Below are 18,320 nucleotides of genomic sequence, written 5' to 3' on the forward strand. Positions count from 1 at the left end.
CTGGTATACCCCGCCCATTTAAACACAGTGCATAGCTAATCCCCCCACTCAACAAAAGCGGGGTGTTTTTTTTTTTTTTTTTTTGGTAAATAAACCCACCTAAGTACAAAGAAAGCCTATGTTAGCTACCCATACTCATTGACCTGGCCCTTAATTCGTTAATATGCCGTCAATAAGGAATTCCGTGCTATGGGTGCTGGTCTGCTGGGGTTGCCGCGATGAAGTACCGAGACCGGGTATCCCGAACAGCAGAAACTTAGTGTCTCACAGTTCTACAGGCTTTGGAAGTACAAGATGAAGGTGTTGACAGGGCTGATGTCTCCTGAGGCCTCTCTCCTTCGCTTGCAGGTGACCACCTTCTCCCTGAGTCTTCTTCACGTGGCGGTCCCTTCCTGGGTGTGTCTGCGTCCTCATTTCCTCTTATCACAGAACATCGATCACAGGGGATGGGGACCCATCCTAATGACTTCATTTCGGCTCAAACACCTCTCCAAAGACCAGAGTTCCAATTACAGTCACATTCTCAGGCTCCGGGAGTTAGGACATCAACATAGGAGTTTTGAGGGGACGTAATTCAGCCCGCGACGGCGTGAAAGCCGAAGACGGAGATCAATAAACCAAAACTCACTCGGAGGAAACAGAAAGGATGCGGGGAGCAAAAGGAAAAAAATTTTAAGTTCTCACTGGTGTACCATTCGAAGGTGTCAAAGATTTTGCCACCTTAAAAACACACTTTTGTGGAAAAAAAGGCAACGGTGGGCATTAAAGCGTATTGAGTGTTTCAAAAGTCTATTTCTCAAAAATTAGAAAGGAAAAAGAAAAAAGACTCAACCAGAAGAGCTGAGCAACAGAATGGCTACCACAATTTTAACAGAAATCAGTAAAATATGCTAGTAAATCCGAATAAAATACTGACTGTAGGAAAAAAGAAGTGGGGGAGGGGGAGCGGCTTCTGTTGAAAACAGCTTGAAAGATGAGGACTTTGAAGGAAAGTGTAAGCATTCTCAACTTGATTTATTCCGAGATATTTATTTGCTTTAGACTTTCTTAGAAAAAATGTAAACTTAGGTATGCATGTTAAAAATATAAGGGTGGCTGCGGCCCAAGGTGGGTGGCCTAACTGAGCATCTCATTCTTGGGTGGCAGGTGGGGGACATTGGCTTTCCCATAAAAGTGTCATTTCCCAGCTCCTGGCTTTACACGCAGGGCCCGCTTGAAGCCCCCCCTACAAGGCACAGGGCCCAGAGCCTCAATTCCCATCCGCACGCGCGGGGGTTTACACGCCGGTCCCCAAGGGACATATCTGGTTCAGCCACCTCTGAGGCCACGGGACATCCATTCCTCTCACCGCTAGGATAAGTGCCCTCATTTCTGACACCCAGGGGACTCCCTTGCTTGCTTTCAAGGTCAGCTAAGAAGTAGAAACCAATTTTAAAAAATGTTTCATCTAATGTTTCCGTGTGTTTGGAAGAGGAAGTGAGAGGGCTCCCCTATCAGCTCAGCCTGCCATTTTGACCCGGAAGTCTGTACTGTGAATAATAAAGCAGTTAACGACGGAAAACACTCTTACAGCATTTACTACGTGTGAGGCACTATTCTAAGAGCTTCACAAACAACGCTATAAAACAGGCACTGAAATCCCCATATTAGAGATGAGAAGGTCAGGAGAGGAGTAAGTAACTTGCTCAGGGTCACAGAGCTAATAAGTATCCGAGGCAGTTTGGCTCTTCACTGCTAAATACTATCCCCATGATACTCATTTGTGCCATTCAGCCAGTACCTTCTGCAACCCCCCACCCCCGCATCACTCAACCAGACATACTGGTAGGATTACACTTCCCGGCACATGATTAGCTCTGACCAATGAGTTGCGAAAGAAGTTGACCAGTCAAGGGGCGCCTGGGGCGGTTCAGTCGGTGAAGCGTCCGACTTCGGCTCAGGTCATGATCTCGCAGTCTGTGAGTTCGAGCCCCGTGTCGGGCTCTGTGCTGACAGCTGGGAGCCTGGAGCCTGCTTCGGATTCTGTGTCTCCCTCTCTCTCTCTGCCCCTCCCCTGCTCATGCTCTGTCTCTCTCTCTCTCTCAAAAATAAATAAACATTAAAAATAGTAATAATAAAAAAAATTTGACCAGTAACTTCTGGGCCAGAGCATTTAATTGTAGGAACAAGTCCCTCGAGATCTCGATCTCCAACACACTGTCCCGAAATGTCTGAAATGGTGATGACTCCATCAGCCAGGGATCTCAATGAACTATGCCCACCAATGATCTACAATGGACAGGCACTAAAAGATAAAAAATATAATAAGCATTCTCTAGTTGAGGCTGCTTATGTTTGAGGATTATTGTTCACAAAAATTAAGTTTATTATGTTAACATGTAATAGTTTTTCGTTTTTAAAAGAATTAATCAATGTTTTTTTAAATGTCTCCTTTTAGGGGCGCCTGGGTGGCTCAGTCGGTTAAGCGTCCGACTTCAGCTCAGGTCACGATCTCGCGGCCCGTGAGTTCGAGCCCCGCGTCAGGTTCTGGGCTGATGGCTCGGAGCCTGGAGCCTGCTTCCGATTCTGTGTCTCCTTCTCTCTCTGCCCCTCCCCCGTTCATGCTCTGTCTCTCTCTGTCTCAAAAATAAAATAAACGTTAAAAAAAAAAAATTTAAATGTCTCCTTTTAATTTCAAATGCAGTTAGTACTGACGGAGTTAATCCACATAAACAAAAGCTCTGAGGAACTGTCAATAATTTTTAAGAATACAGGGGCACCTGGGTGGCTCAGTTGGTTGAGCGTCCGAATTTGGCTCAGATCATGGTCTCGTAGTTCATGAGCTCGAGCCCCGCGTGGGGCTCTGTGCTGACAGCTCAGAGCCTGGAGCCTGCTTCGGATTCTCTCTCTCTCTCTCTCTCTCTCTCTCTCTCCCTCCCCTGCTCATGCCCTGCCTCTCTCTGTCTCTCAAAAATAAATAAATGGTATAAAAAAAAAAAAAAAAGAATACAAAGGGGTCCTAGACCACAAAGTTGGACAATCGCTATATTAGGTAATGTCCCCATAACCAAATGAAAGAAAGCCTAGGTAGTGATATTAATACCGATTAATAGGTCTAAAGGGCAAATGCATCAGAGATAAAGGCAGATATTTCCATAATGATAAAAAGACACAACCACCAAAATAAAATAAAATAGCCCTGTACATATATATGCTTAAAAGCCTCTCCTTGAAATATATAAAATTAAAAACCGGCCAGGGGTGCCTGGGTGGCTCAGTCAGTTAAGTGTCTGACTTTTTGATTTCAGCTCAGGTCATGCTCTCACCCTCCCAGAGGAGATCGTGATGAGTGGAGAAGGACCAGTATGAGACAGGACGTGATTCTCTGACCCCTCTGCAACTCAACGGGAAAATCAACAATTAAAAAAAAAGATGGTTTAACAACACCTGGAAATTTAGAAACAAGGAGTTAAAAAGGAAAACTGACGGCAATTACAAAATCTAATGGGCTCAATGGAATTAAAAATACTGAACGGCAGTATCTGTGGCCGTAGGACTGCTGTTTGCAGGAAGATGTACGAGCTTTTAGTAGATTTCCAACGAAGAAATAGTATAAATTATTCTGGAGCCGCAGCCCTGCCCAAAACTGCTGTGAACATAACCGTTTCCTGACTAGGACTGTTGATTGTGGCTAAAAGAAACCAGAGTCCCTCCCAGGAAAATATAAATTCTCTGTAATTTTCAGGGCTTACTAGGTGTTCATGCTGTGAACAGTCCTGGCTCCGGATCCTTGCACAACTTCATCCGGGTCCACGCACCTACGTTACTCACTCTTTCCCGGCCACAAAAGCCTTCTTGGACTTCCAGGGTTCTCTCCAGCCTCTGGGGACCTCACATGGGATGTCCGGCCGCTCCCGGGATGCGGCAGCTGCCCGCAGCCAAGTCCGGCCCATCCCTGAGACCTCAGCCGCCACCTGGCCGTGGGGCTCTGTGTCATCCCGGCCACGGCGGCTGGCCTCTTCTCTGACAGCACTCACCATGATCAGAGAAGGTACCCTGATGTGGGCGAGTACTCGTTCAGTGTCTGTCTCCCCCCACCCAGACAGTAAGCGCAGTAAAAAAAAAAAAAAAAAAAAAAAAGAGGGGCGACCTGGTTTCTCAGTGCTGTTTTTCATGATACAAAGGCCCATGGTTGGAAACACGAGCAAATGCCCCCACTGCAATATGTTGATTTCCTGTCCCCCAAAGCGGCCGAGTACTCTCGGTTCAGATGCGTGAACTACTATGAACACTGCAAAGGGCACAGACACAGATTTAGAGACCTGGCTCCCTTATTCTGAGCAAATTAAACAGACAAAATGACAGGAGTAAGTGGGAAGCTGGGCGATTCCCCATAACGGAGAGCACAAGCCTGATGGATGGTCAGGGCACTGCCCGGTGGAGGCCGAAGGTCACCCCTACACGACCCCTGCCTGCCTTCCCCTCCGCCTGCTCTCCCTTCTCCTCTTCACCGGGCTCTCTGGATTCTGGGGACACTGGCCTTCTCGCACGTTCGTTCCTCAACGTGCTGTGCTCCTCTGCACATAAGGAGCTTTGCATATGCTGTTCCCTCTGTTTGACATGTTCTTTCCTTTAAATCTCAGTACAGTGGTCATTTCCTCAGGGAAGGCTTTCCTGGGCCTCCAACTGCATCAGGCTATTCTGTTGCCCTCGTGGTACCCTGTATGCTGCTTACCAGGGTCTCTAACTGGGGACCTGTGCGGTGATCTGTCTAATCTCAGCCTCCCGCACCAGAGCAGAAGCTCCATGAGGGCAGAAGCCGTGTCTTCAGCCATAGCTGGAGGCCCACATTCCAGCACAGACAGGAAGATGGCAGGCGGCTGGGGGTTGGGGGAGGGATGCCCTCAGACTCCTTCCCACCCTCAGAATTTCTGAGATGGAAGTAACTCACAAGTTTCTTTTCTTTTCTTCTTTCAACATTTATTCTTTTTTTTTTTTTTTTGAGAGACAGAGCATGAATGGGGAGGGGCAGAGAGAGAGGGAGATGCAGAAACTGAAACAGGCTCCAGGCTCTGAGCTGTCAGCACAGAGCCCGATGCGGGGCTCAAACCCACGAACCGTAAGATCATGACCAGAGCTGAAGTTGGATGCTCAGCCAACTGAGTCACCCAGGTGCCCTACAAGTTGTTTTTTTTTTTTTATGAATGAAGTGCGGGCGTCAGAGCCCTGCTAATTAGCTGTGCTAATCCTAGCAGCTGGGCAAGTGCGCTGAATGAAATCCCAGTAAAGGAAACTTGAATCCAGGTTGGCACAGCCATTTACAGAAAACTGTTCCTGCACCTGACGTTTACGTGTCTGCATTCCAAAGCTGGGGGCGCGGGGAGTGGGGAGGGGTGTGAGATTCCCGTGTCGGTTCACAAAAGCCCGCTTGACGGGTGAAGCGCCCGATGCCACAGGGAAATGCTCACAGAGTCTGGACCCAGCTCTCCTGGGTCACAGCTCTGGGCGGTGGAACCCCGCGTCCCACTGCTCACATCCCACCTGCCAAGCAGTGACAGGAACTCCCTGCACCTTGGGCCATTTTATATTTCCCTGGAAGGGGCGCCTGGGTGGCTCAGTCGGTGAAGCGTCCGACTTCGGCTCAGGTCACGATCTCGCGGTCTGTGGGTTCGAGCCCCGCGTCGGGCTCTGGGCTGATGGCTCAGAGCCTGGAGCCTGCTTCCGATTCTGTGTCTCCCTCTCTCTCTGTCCCTCCTCTGCTCGTGCTCTCTCTCTCTCAAAAACAAATAAGTGTTCAAAACAACAACAACAACATTTTATATTACCCTGAAAAAAAAAAAAAAAAAGGTGGTTTCTGCCTGTCTTGCTTCCCTCCAAGCGGGGGCCAGGGGTGGGGGGTGGGGAGCACCAGACAACATGGCTCCTACCACAGTCACGGCCTTCCAGGGTTACAGGCTCGCGCAGGCCTGGGAAGCATCCTTCCAGCTGGTCTCCCAACCCCACTGCTGGCCAGGAGGGCCGCATGGGCAGGGGGCACTTACTAAATCACAGAGTGCTGTACTAGGTCGAGGCGGAAAACCAGGTAAGTACTCTGTAGCCCTGGAACACAAAGAGTCTTCTTACGGCGGTGTTTCCCAAACGTCAGCTTTTCAAGTACCACCTTTAGAATTCTTTGCCGTGTTCGTATTTCATCCACACCATATACGCTCAATGTTTTCCTTTGTATCAACTCGCTATTATGCTTTTATAATAATATATTATTACATAAATATTACGCTTATTATGGTACATATTATGCTTATTTTTCTGCTTATACAGTTTAATTGAATAAGGAAACTTTATATTGCTGTGAAATCACGGGTTTCGAATGTTAGCCGTTTTTATTTCTGTCACACGTTGAACTATGCAACTATTAAGATGTAAAGTGTTTCTCCACATATTTTCTAAAACCACCTTGCCTAATAACACGCTTTGGGAAATCCTCATCCTGAATACCCCACCAAAAATTCTGTCACCGAACTGTCCACGCATTTCATTAATACAAAACTAAATTCTATTATCAAAGTGCTAAATAAACGGTGTGGGAAGCTTCCGGTAGAGATCGCCTGGGGCACTGGCAATGCAAACTTCCTTCTGTGAAGGCTGCTTTGAAGAATTTCTTCAAGAGGAGCTACAAACACCTGGAAGGCTCAAAATATCAAAACGCATTTTTTAGCATAAGGGTGGTTAACCAGAATTTACTGACAACTGATTAAATAAAAACCACCGTTAATTCTTATATTAGCTGCCTGTTGCTGCGCTAACAAATTATCACAAACTTAGGGGCTTAAAACGACATACATTCGAATTTCACGTCCATGTGAATTCCCAGTACGTATGAAACTAAATTTGATTTTCTCCTGCAAAACTGTCTCATGCCAATTCGATTTCCAGTCCAGGTGGAAGGATCTTGAAGGACAGATGAAAATTCTTCCTCCCCAACAGTATACACCACGTTTTCCAGCAGTCGATAGACATCTATGCATGTTCTTGAATAAAGCGTGATCTAAGACCCAGAAAAGAAACCACTCCCACCACCAACTCATTCCTTTACAGTCCTGGAGATCAGAAGTCCAAAGTCAGTTTCACTGGGCCGAAGTTATTGTCCCTCCAGGGGCTGCAGGGAAGAATTCATTTCCTGGCCTTTTCCAGCTTTTAGAGCTACGTTTCCTGTATCCCTTGGCTTATACCCTCTTCCTCCGTCTTCAAAGCCAGCAGAATAACATCTTTTCAGTCACTACCTTACCGTCTTCTTTCTCATATCTCTCTCTGCCTCCCTTTTATAAAGGACACTTGTGATATTTAGGACCCAACCACATAATCCAGGATGATCTTCCTGCCTCAATACCCTTAATTCCTTGACAAATCAGCAAAGTCCCCCCTGCCATTCCAGGGATCAGGATGTGCATATTTTGGGGGGGCCACTCTCCAGCCTACCACATTACCTTCCTAGACTTTCAACGTGAAAATTGAGTTGAGGGGTTCTAAAGACCTTTGTGATGGCAATTCCCACCTTTGTGTGTCCTTCAATGACATTAGTCATACTATTAGTCTAGCTCTTTGAAAGGACACACCGGTCTCATCAACCTCAGTATTGACACTATGAAGGCAGTTTCCCTCCTTTGTCACTTTGGTTTCTTTTAGAAAACAAGGAAGTGCTCAGAGATTAACATAGAAGCATCAGAAGGATTGGGCCAAATTTGGGATATCTGAACATCAAAAAGAATGATGAGGACTGGCACATATTAGCAGCAACTGGTGTATCGGCCTGCTTCTGGTGCCCTTTCTGCCATCAGAACTGTGCCTCCACGGTTCTTCTTCTTGGTGCTGACTTTAAGGCTTGGCCAATGCCAAAATCAGGTCTCAAAAACACCTACATTGATCGAGTCAATCTCGTTCATTTGCTTGTGTTAGTGCTCTTTGCAAAAGGCCCTGTCCTCTCGAGCATGAACTTTAAGGAGCTGCTTGGTAAGCCAGTGCCATGACTCCCCTTCTGGAACAGCATCTGGGTAGTCAGACATGAGCCCTTTGTGGCCAGCTATCCGTACATCTCAGCTTGAACTAAAGGGCACTAAACTCTGTAGTTCCCTAAGTGATCTCATTGGCTCGGTTCCCCACCCTACTCACCTGCTCCCCACCCCCACATCCAGGGTGTAGTTAGGTTCTCCCCTCCTTCCCCCCCACCCCATACTGGAACTTTCAACTTAACCCCTAATCCTTTTCCTCATCAGGCCTAGTCATCGGCCCACAAACAGGGCAGTTACTGGTGTTGGTCTGGCCCTTTTTAACTCTACGTGAGAAGATTGGAACCCGAATTCCTAAACTGATGATAATTCAGCCCGTCGGCTTCGCGGGTTATGTTCTAAGTACAACGTGTTTTGTTAGGAAGGTCTTGACAGTTGATTCCAAAATGGCCTGGCTGGCCTATTGTTTTTCTCATCTAATGAAAACCCAAAAGAATAATCCAGCAGGTCAGTAAATCAAATGGAGATATTTACAACAAAAGTGGTATCCTGCTCCAGGGTCCCCGACGCCTCGTTACGCACTCAGATCACAATAAAAATCCAGATGGGGCTGCCACCGTGTTCTCAATACCTACAGATATAATGGCCTCTCTGATTTGGACAAAGGAAAGAAAGGCTGATTGTAGTCTTGGCAGGGACAGAATTTTTTATCCTCAGAGAGTCTCTCCGTTCCTACGAAGGAAAATGGCTGACTCTGCCCTATTTCTGAGGAGCGAATGTGCACATTAGAAAACCACCAGCATAACAGCAATCTCTCTGGGAGGCCGCCACAGAGAAAACCCAGCTTATTTTGGCAACTAAGTGGAAAAATGCCTCGTGTTTATCTATATACACACGTGTGTGTCCGGGTCCGGAATGGAGATGAGGAGTGGGAGGTACGGAGGAAGAAGGGAGGACGATGGGGGTAAAACGTGGGCTCGGAAGGAAGAGCCTCCGGCCGTGCCAAGGACGGTACCCGCGTGTCTGTGTGACGCCGAATGCACGTCCGTGCGCGTGCGCGATTTGCATCTATAGAGCGAGCACAGAGGAGACTGCACGAAAGGGGAGCGCTGAGTCAGTTCTCTCAGGACGTTTGCTGGGGGCGCTGGCTCTCACGCTTTGCAGGACACTGAAACCATCTGGGGAGCCTTAAAGACGCTGGCCCTGGCCCCACCCCTGGAGACTCTTGTCGACCTGGTATAGAGTACTGTGGTGAGCAGAACAACGGCCCCGGGACGGCGTCTACTATTCCAGTCCCCGGAACCTATGAACATATCACCACGCACGGCCAAGGGGCATTCAGGTGGCTGATCGACTGCCCTTAAAGTGGGGGAAATCATCCCAGATTACCTGGGTGGGCCACACGGAATCACAAAGGTCCTTAAAGGCAGGAGAAGGAGACAGAAGTTAGAGGTCAGAGTGATGTGATGTTAGATGGACTCGATCCGCTACTGTCGGCTTTGAAGATGGAGGAGGGGGCCGCGAGCCAAGGAATGGAGGAAGCCTCTAGAAGCCAGAAAAGGCAAAGAAATGAATTCATCCCTGGAGCCTCCAGAAAGGAATGCAGCTCTGTGGACGCCTCGCCTTTTCAGCCCAGGGAGGTGAGGGCCAGACCTCTGACCTCCAGAACTGTTAACATGGCAGGTGTGCATTGTTTCTAAGCCACTAAGTTTATGGGAATTTGTTATGGCAACAAGAGAAAACGAACACTGGCGTGGCCTGGGCTTTGGGGGTTTGGGGGGCGGTTAACGGCTCCCCAGGTGATTCTAACAGGCAGCAAAGTATAAGAACCACGGGACTGCAGGGAAGACAAGGACGAGCCGGCAGGATTGCTTATGCCACAAAGATGCCTGGTGATCGCGCCTGGGAGGTGAGCAAGTTCCACCCCCCCCCCACCCCCACCCCCCCCCCCCGCCAAGAAATCCACCACCAGTTCTCGGCCACCTGCCCAGAGATGACCACACGTGGCGGACGGAGCCACATCACAGCATGGGCGTGCTTCACCATTTTGGTGGCTAGAATCCTTCCTAGTCTGACCCACTGAACAGGCCCTGTTTCCTGTAGATAAAGAACAGTTATCCCTGTGAACAGATTTTCTCTAGAGCTTGCTTTCTTACCGACGCTCTTTCGGGGAAGGAACCGTCCGACGACTGAATTATATGCAAATATATAATCGAGCACATTCATGTTAGCGCCATCGGGATAAGGACTCAAATGTCTTCCGCTCTGCGTTTGAACTATTTTTTTTCATTTTTTTTTTTTTAACGTTTGTGTGCTTATTTTTTTCAGAGCGAGCGCAGGTGTGCATGCACACTTGAGTGGGGGAGGGGCAGAGAGCGAGAGGGAGGGAGGGAATCCCAAGGAGGCTCCGCTCTGCTTTGTCAGCGCAGAGCCCGATGTGGGGCTCGAGTCCACGAACCGTGAGATCGTGACCCGAGCCGAGATCAAGAGTCAGACGTAACCGACTGAGCCACCAGGCGTTCCGCGTGTTTGAACTGTTTACAAACCACTACTGGGATTATAAATTTAGAGGATCTGTCCCTTTGCTTCAGCAACCTACTTATTTACGACAGATGATAGCCAGATGGACTTTATGATAAATGCAACAGCACTACGGGAAGAAATTAGCTCGTTCTCAGTGGCCATGGAGAAAAGAGCTTGCTGGTTCTGACAGGCACAGCCCTGCCTTCGGGGCAAGGATTCGTCCGTTCCCAGGCTGCCGCGCTCGCAGGTGCGTGGGCAGTTCCTTGAACGCCCCACGCCATCACCAGCCTCCATGACGCTATCACCAAAGCTAAGGCCTTAGAACCTCCCACCTTTCTCTCCCTACGTCGTCTTCCTCAGAGAGGAAGGGCAGGGTAGTAGAAAAGGCAGTCACGAGCATCGGGTGGCCCGTGCTGGAACCTCGGTGCTGTCACTTCCAAGTGACGTGACGTTAGGAGGCCCGTCAGCCACTCCGGGCTCCGTCTCTAGCAAACGGGGTTAACGCCGCCTTTGCGACGCCGCGTACGGATTCAATGCAATGACAGTGATGAACAAGCTGCACGCACAGGAGGGGCTCTTGCTAAATGCCGGCTGCACGGACACCCCACTGTTGCTATGCTTTCACACCTCACCTCCATGCACAAGCTTCTGACGTCCCTCCTCTGTGGCCCCGTGCTGTCACTGAGCCCAGGGAGCACACCTCCATGGGCCCACTTGGCCTTTCCACTCGGATGGCTCACTGGCATCTCTACCTGGACACGTCCCGACTGCGCTCAGGGTCTCCACTCACAAACCAGTGGCCCTCCCGCCCCCAACTGTCCACCACAGTACAGGTGTCACCGGTCAGTCACCTGCATCCGCCCTCCCCCCCACCCTCCCCACCTCCACCGAGGCTCTCCGTCAGGCCCCGCCCCTCACACCACACGCCCGCCCCCAGCACAGGAGCCTGGCAGGTGGGCCCCCGACAAAGCTCGGTTTCTCCCCGGCCATCCTGTGGTGTGGGAACCAATCTTGCTCCACCAGATCTGTCACCTCGAGTCCAGAACAGAGATCTTCAAGGACTTCTCTGCCCTGCAGCCTGGTACTGCTGATGAGGGAGGGGCCAGCTCCACCGGGGATGTGGACCACACGGGGTCCCTGCGGCCCGGTGAGCCTCACATCACGCCCAGCGCTCTGAGCCATTTATCACGTCACCACATAAAGGACACGCTCCTGGAAGCCTTGCATGGCTCGGAATACGGCGAATTTTTTTTTTTAATGTTTTTTGTTGTTTTTTTTTTTAGTTTTTGAGAGAAAGAGACAGAGCATGAGCGGGGGAGGGGCAGAGAGAGAGAGAGAGAAAGACAGACAGACAGACAGACTCTGAAGCAGGCTCCAGGCTCCGAGCTGTCAGCACAGAGCCCAACGCGGGGCTTAAACTCACAGACCACGAGATCATGACCTGAGCCGAAGTTGGACGCTCAACCGACTGAGCCACCCAGGCACCCCCAAGAATACGACGAATTTTTTAAAGCAGTGACAAGGGACTGGCAATTTCTTATCAAATTTCTTCGCGTCGTTTAGTTAACCATTATCTGAATCTGCCACAAACCACCCTCAATGGCATCCAACTGTAATAATCTGCCGACATTAAACTACTTTACATGTTTTGTAGTACCAAGATCATTTAACGAACATTAGAGCCTTGAGTATTTATACTAAATGGCAAACACGGTTGACCCCAGACATGTTCTTACCATTTTGTTCATCTAGTTCATTCCCAATCTCCTTTCCCATCTGTTTCTGGCGACTTATGATAGAGGACAGGGCATCGAGGCCTGCATCCTGTTCTGAAAGAAAAAGCAAAACAGGCCGCTAAAAACCAAAGGAAAACAATTTGAAGTCCATACCTAGGCATGTAGTGCAATTCAATATACGGTAAAAGCAATATAAGGAAAAGAAACAAAAAAACAGTTAATATTATTAAGAGAAAAATAAAGAAAACAAACTATTAAATACTTATTTCATACCTTAAGCTAAAATGATTTTTTTATTTTAATTCTTTTTAAGTTTATTTATTTTTGAGAGAGAGAGACAGAGAGTGAGTAGGGGAGGGGCAGAGAGAGAGAGGGAGACACAGAATCCGAAGCAGGCTGCAGGCTCCGAGCTGTCAGCACAGAGCCCGACACGGGGCTCGAACCCACAAACCGCGAGATCATGACCTGAGCCGAAGTCAGACACTCAACTGACTGAGCCACCCAGGTGCCCCTAAAACGATTTCCAGATAAATTAAATTTTAAGATTGCAAATGAAATAACAGAAGTTTTGACTACATCAACATTTAAACTTTCTGATGCTTAATACACAAAGAGCATTTACAGCTTAGTTAAGACAATTTTCCAATTTTGTAAATGGGCAAAGGATACAGACATGAATTTCACAAAAGAATAAAAACGGAAAAATAAATAAAAGCTTTGACATCACTACTTTTTAAAAAAAAAACCCAATAAAAGTAACAACGATGAGTTTTGGTTTTTGTTTTTGGATTATCGGATATGCACGGATTTAAAGGCATGCCGATGCCCAGGGTTCACCAGTGCGTGACGGAGAAGCTCCTATGTACTATCATGGGAGTACAGGTGACATACCTTTCTGGAGAGCAGGTTGGGCCTGTCTTTTCATCAATCAATTCCATGTGTAGGAATGTGAGAAAACATTCAGCTAGTATGCAGTGAAGTACGTACAGGATATTCCTGGACACGTTTCCTGTGCTGGTTATCGATTTTATTGCCTCTGAACCCCAACCTCACCCTTTTTGACTGTGCAGTGAAAATACACCTGGGTCCTTTAAGTAGCTTTTCCTTTGCCAGCTTTGTCAATGGACAGGACCGCGGAGACACCGCGGGAGGACAACGTTCGGCTTCCTGGCTCCAGCCCACTCTGTGCCACGAGCCCGTGCACAGCAACACCAAGAGACCGGCAACTTCTTACGACACACCCCCACCTTGGGCCGTTTCATAACAGAATACCTCCGGCTCAACACTGCCATGAGGACAGTATTCCCTGGCGCCCCAGAGGGCAGATTTCCGGCAAGTTCCACGAGCTCAGCACCGCAGCGACCCCCACACCTCAGTCCCGGGGGTGTGGGGTGCTTCCTAGGACACTCGATTTCAGTCCGAGAGTTTGTGATTGCACCTTACGCCTGCTATTTCTGTCTCCTTGCCTCATTACTCTGATCCCCTTTGGTTAACAAAACATTCAACTTTCCCCGTTCAAATTTCTTTTTCCTGATTGGATCCAGACTGATACGTTTCTAACAGCGAAATCCTGGAAATTACTGAATGCCCAGACATGGGGATTTGTTTAAAAACATACAGTATATTCATAAGGAAAACACTAACAGCTACTAAAAATGATATTATCCAGGAATATTTTGATGTTAAAAGAAGTTCATGATATGTCAGTAAGTAAAAAAAAAAAAAAAAAAAAAGGATGCTAAACGATATAGAGTAAAATAGCAAAATATATAGCAAAACGATGCAGAGCAAAATAGTAAAAAAAAATAGTTTGTGTTAAACGTAAAGATGTATTACTTTTCTAGATTCTGAAATTTTAAAGATAAAAGAATTCAAGTCACTCTAGATATTGTCTTTAAAATGTGATGTTGTTTCTTTGTTTTCTTTTGTTTTGTTTTTTAACTAGGCAATTTCAGCCATCTCTTTGAGCTTTTTTACTTTGCTTTCGGGTGCCTTGGGAAGAACATTCTGGGGCTGAGTCTCATGGCTCTTTCTACCCTAGCGATATGCCAGATGAGGGCAACGTGCCATGTGCGGCCTGACTTGCTGATGGGGATTTTTCAACGACTGCTTCACAGAGAAGCGTGATCTACAAAAGCAGGAATCACGAAGGTCTTTTCTCACCCAAGATCACATTGACATTTACTTATTTTTTTTCCTAGTCTTTTCAGGGAATTAAGCCATGACACTTAACTTGTTAATTCATCTGGAATTTATTTGAACTAATGGTGTGAGGTAAGGACCCCTTAGTAACATTTTTTGACACTATGTATGTTTTTAACTATACAAATGACCTGCCATCTCCAGGGATTGTTCCAAGGGACCATTTTATAGCAAAAATCACTTTACAATGAGGTCCTTTTGGTCTTAAGTAACAACCTTTTGGATGGCCTCCAAGTTAAATCTATCATCGGCCTAGCGCCACTATAGGATGACCGATGTTATGGTAAGATTCCAAATGCATCCCAAGAATAATCTATATGAAGGACCAAGGGTCAAGTGTCAGCCTGGATTAAAAGGGAAAACAATTCAAGAGAGGAAAGGAGATTCCTCCACGGTTCCAATTAGGAAAAGAATCATTAAAGTCCTGAAGTCTCTTTATCTAGTAGAGACACGGATTGCGAATGAAAAAACCTATTCCTCCCTCTTTTCTTTCAACCTTCACCCACCGTCTGACTTAACTGCAGAAAGGTTATCTCGCTAACGCAAAACAGAACGAGGGTTAAAAATTCTGCGCCACTCGGATCATTTGCGCAAGAACTTAGCACCTCCTCACTATGTTAGAGTGCTGTCCATACTCCCAAGACACAGAAGGTCCAGGTAATGGAGATGGTTGTGTATGTGTCACTGACCATCCTGATGACCCGAGCATCTCCCGGCTTACCACAGCATTCCTAAGGGGATGTGGCACACTTACCTGAGAGACAATGAGCCAAGATAAAATGCTGCTGCTCATTTTATACAATCAAGACCCACGCAATGATGCAGAGGCGTGCAAACCTACGCTAACGTCACGCTCATAGCTCATTACCGTAATCTGCCCCCCGTCACATAGCCCAAGTCACCCTGATACCATAATCATTTGCAACATGCCACACTCTCCCAATCATCTGTCAGCATTACAATGGTGTGAATTTTTAAAAATGTAGGAGCACCGGGCTACATATACATATATATGATAACGGCCCCCTGAAGATGTCTTCATCCCAATCCCTGGAACCTGAAAATACGTGACCTTACATGGCTAAAGTAACTCTGCAGATGTGAATAAGGCTAAGGAATTTGAGATGGGAGAATGTTCTGGATTATCCAGGTGGGCTCAATGTAATCGTGAGTCCTTAAAAACAGAGAATCTTTCCCAGCTGCGCTCAGAGGGAGCTGTGAAGAAGGGTCGGAGGGTTGCAAAGTGTAGGCTTTGAACACCAAGGAAGGGGACTGTCAGCCAAGGGACATGGGTGGCCTCTAGAAGCCAGAAAAGGTGAGGGAATGAATTCTTCCCTGGAGCCCCCAGAAAGGAAGCAGCCCGGCCAACGCCTTAATCTTGCCCAGTCAGATCTGTTCTGAACTCCTAACCTTTAGAACCATAAACTGACAAATCGGTACACCGAGTCACGAAGTCTGTGCAAATTTATTGCAGTGGCAACAGAAAACTAATACACTCATTGTTTTGAAAATCCCTCTGGAATAATTAGGTGTTTGGATGCTTCCTATCTTTAGACATTCTGAAAAACCATCCTCTAACGGAACATCTTGTAATTGTGGGAGGACTATCTGGTGGCTGTGGGCCGGAGAGGGACAATCAGCATGATGAATTCTTGCCAAAAATAACAAACCCGATTCTGATCAAGCCCGCTGAACCTAACTACCAATTTACAGAAAATATGTGGGGCAGAGGAGGACGTTAAACAATATATGGGGTTACAAATAGCAGGTCTAGATACTGGGAAAGTCCAGGGCGAATGACCCTACTTCTCCAGCAAAGAAATTGCACAGGGAGAAAGAGAGAGCTGGCAAAAGTACCTATCTATTAAAGAAACTTAACAGACGTATCAATTAGTTGCAATGTCCATACATATATTCAGATCCTGAATCGAATGATCTAAAAAACAAAACAAAACAAAACCACACCCACACACAAAACCATCATGGGACAATCCGGGAGGTCTGAACGTTGGATATCTGATTATATTAAGGAATTACAATTAACTTATTAAGGGTGATAGTGGCATTGCAGTTACATTCTTAAAAAACCGGTCCTTATCTTCTGCAAACATACTTTAGGGATATGTTCCAGAATATCCACGGTTGAAATGATACGATGCCTAGTTTTTGCTTCAAAAATAATTCAGGTGATGGGGTGCCTTGTGCTCTGTCTCTGTCTCTCAAAAATGACTAAACATTCAAAAAAACATAAAATTTAAAGAATTAAAAGAAAAATCCAGGTGACGGGCAGGAGAGGGAGGAGGGTAGACATATAGATAAAACGAGATTGGTTATGCATTGTTAACTACTGAAGCAATTGATGGGCAGAATGGGATCATTGTCTTACCCTCTCTACTTAGATAGTTTTGCAATCGTCCACGGCAAAAAGTTACCGATACTTTAACAAGTAAATAAAACAGAGGGATATTCCTAGGAGCTGCAATCTCAGGCCCCCGCCCGAGCGCGTGACAAGGGCCCAAGGGCTGGGGCTGTGTCTTCTTTATCCTGTACTTTTGCCCCAGTTCTGAGCCCAACTGGTGGCACAGAGCATATACTTAATAAATATGCTTAAAGCAAGGAATGACACAGAGGGCCCACTAGGCTTGTGCAAGGAAGCGCTAGTCTCTGCTAGACACGCGCAAAGGCTTGCGGGCAATACGAGGTAGTCCTCTTGAGTTTAGGTAGTAGGAAAGGTAGCTGATGTTGGGTTGTCCAGGGCCGAGAGAGAGGCACTGGGGATTCCCACATTTGATGCAAGGAGGTACTGTCCCTGGATAAGGGGAAGTGGGACAGATGGGGATAGTGGATACGCTGCAGAAAGTTAATTACTACATTGGGAAAACTCCCAGAGCAAGTCCTAAGAGTAGATGTTTGTTTAAGTTTATTTACTTATTTATTTATTTTTAATGTTTATTTATTTTTGAAAGAGAGAGAGAGCATGTGAGCAGGGGAGGGGCAGAGAAGAGGGGAGACACAGAATCCGAAGCAGGCTCCAGGCTCCCAGCTGTCAGCACAGAGCCTGACGTGGGGCTTGAACCCACGAACTGTGAGATCGTGACCTGAGCCGAAGTTGGACGCTCAACCGACTGAGCCACCCAGGGGCTGCTATTTATTTATTTTGAGAGAGAGAACAAGTAGGGTAGCGGCAGAGAGAGAGGGAGAGAGAGAATCCCAAGCACTGTCAGCGCAGAGCCCGATGCAGGGCTGGAACTCAGGAACCGTGAGATCACGACCTGGGCCTAGATCAAGAGTCAGACGCTCAACCGACTGAGCCACCAAGGCGCCCCAAAGAGTAGATATTTTTAGTTTTGTTGAAGCTGTGGTTGCAAGGGTTCAAAGATCAGCTACCAAGGTTTGCCAGTCCGGCTAGCCACGTTCCCCACTGCTATTTCACATGACGATACCAAGAGACCTAAGAACACAGACGTCCAGAAGGAGTGCAAACTCTCCTGCTAGAATCTAGAAAGAACATCTACGGAACAAAGGTGAGAAGAGACGGGATTAAGAAACCCGCACGACGAGAGCCCCTGAGTAAAGTAGAATGAGCCTTCATACCTCCTCAAGGTCTGCCATGTGACTCAGAGACAAGGGTCTCAGCTAGCCGAGAGGTCGCCTTCCTTTGTTTCATCTCACGGGTTTTCGAGGTGATTTGGTTATTGTCAGCCCCTCACCCATCTTCTGCCTAACATCTATTTGTGCCTTAAATTACTGCTTATGCAGCACAGAAGCCAAGCCTGGCTAACCGGTTGTAATGAGGCCTCGGATCTAGGTTAGGAAAGGAAAGCATTCATTGCTTGAGTCTCAGTTCTACCGATAAACTGTTATTGTGGGATGCGTT

At 47.3% G+C, this 18,320-nt stretch overlaps 1 protein-coding gene across 1 annotated transcript in view; it reads right to left on the reverse strand.

Moving 5' to 3' along the window:
* Positions 1 to 18,320, reverse strand: part of STX8 (syntaxin 8) — a 253,376-nt gene that overhangs the window by 175,205 nt on the left and 59,851 nt on the right. The window contains exon 6 of the mRNA XM_060647291.2: positions 12,242 to 12,334. Within this exon, the coding sequence (XP_060503274.1) occupies positions 12,242 to 12,334 (93 nt within the window). The remainder of the gene's footprint in view (positions 1 to 12,241; positions 12,335 to 18,320) is intronic.

The sequence above is a fragment of the Panthera onca genome, chromosome E1, assembly GCF_046562875.1.
Source record: "Panthera onca isolate mPanOnc1 chromosome E1, mPanOnc1 haplotype 2, whole genome shotgun sequence".
Taxonomy (NCBI): Eukaryota; Metazoa; Chordata; class Mammalia; order Carnivora; family Felidae; genus Panthera; species Panthera onca.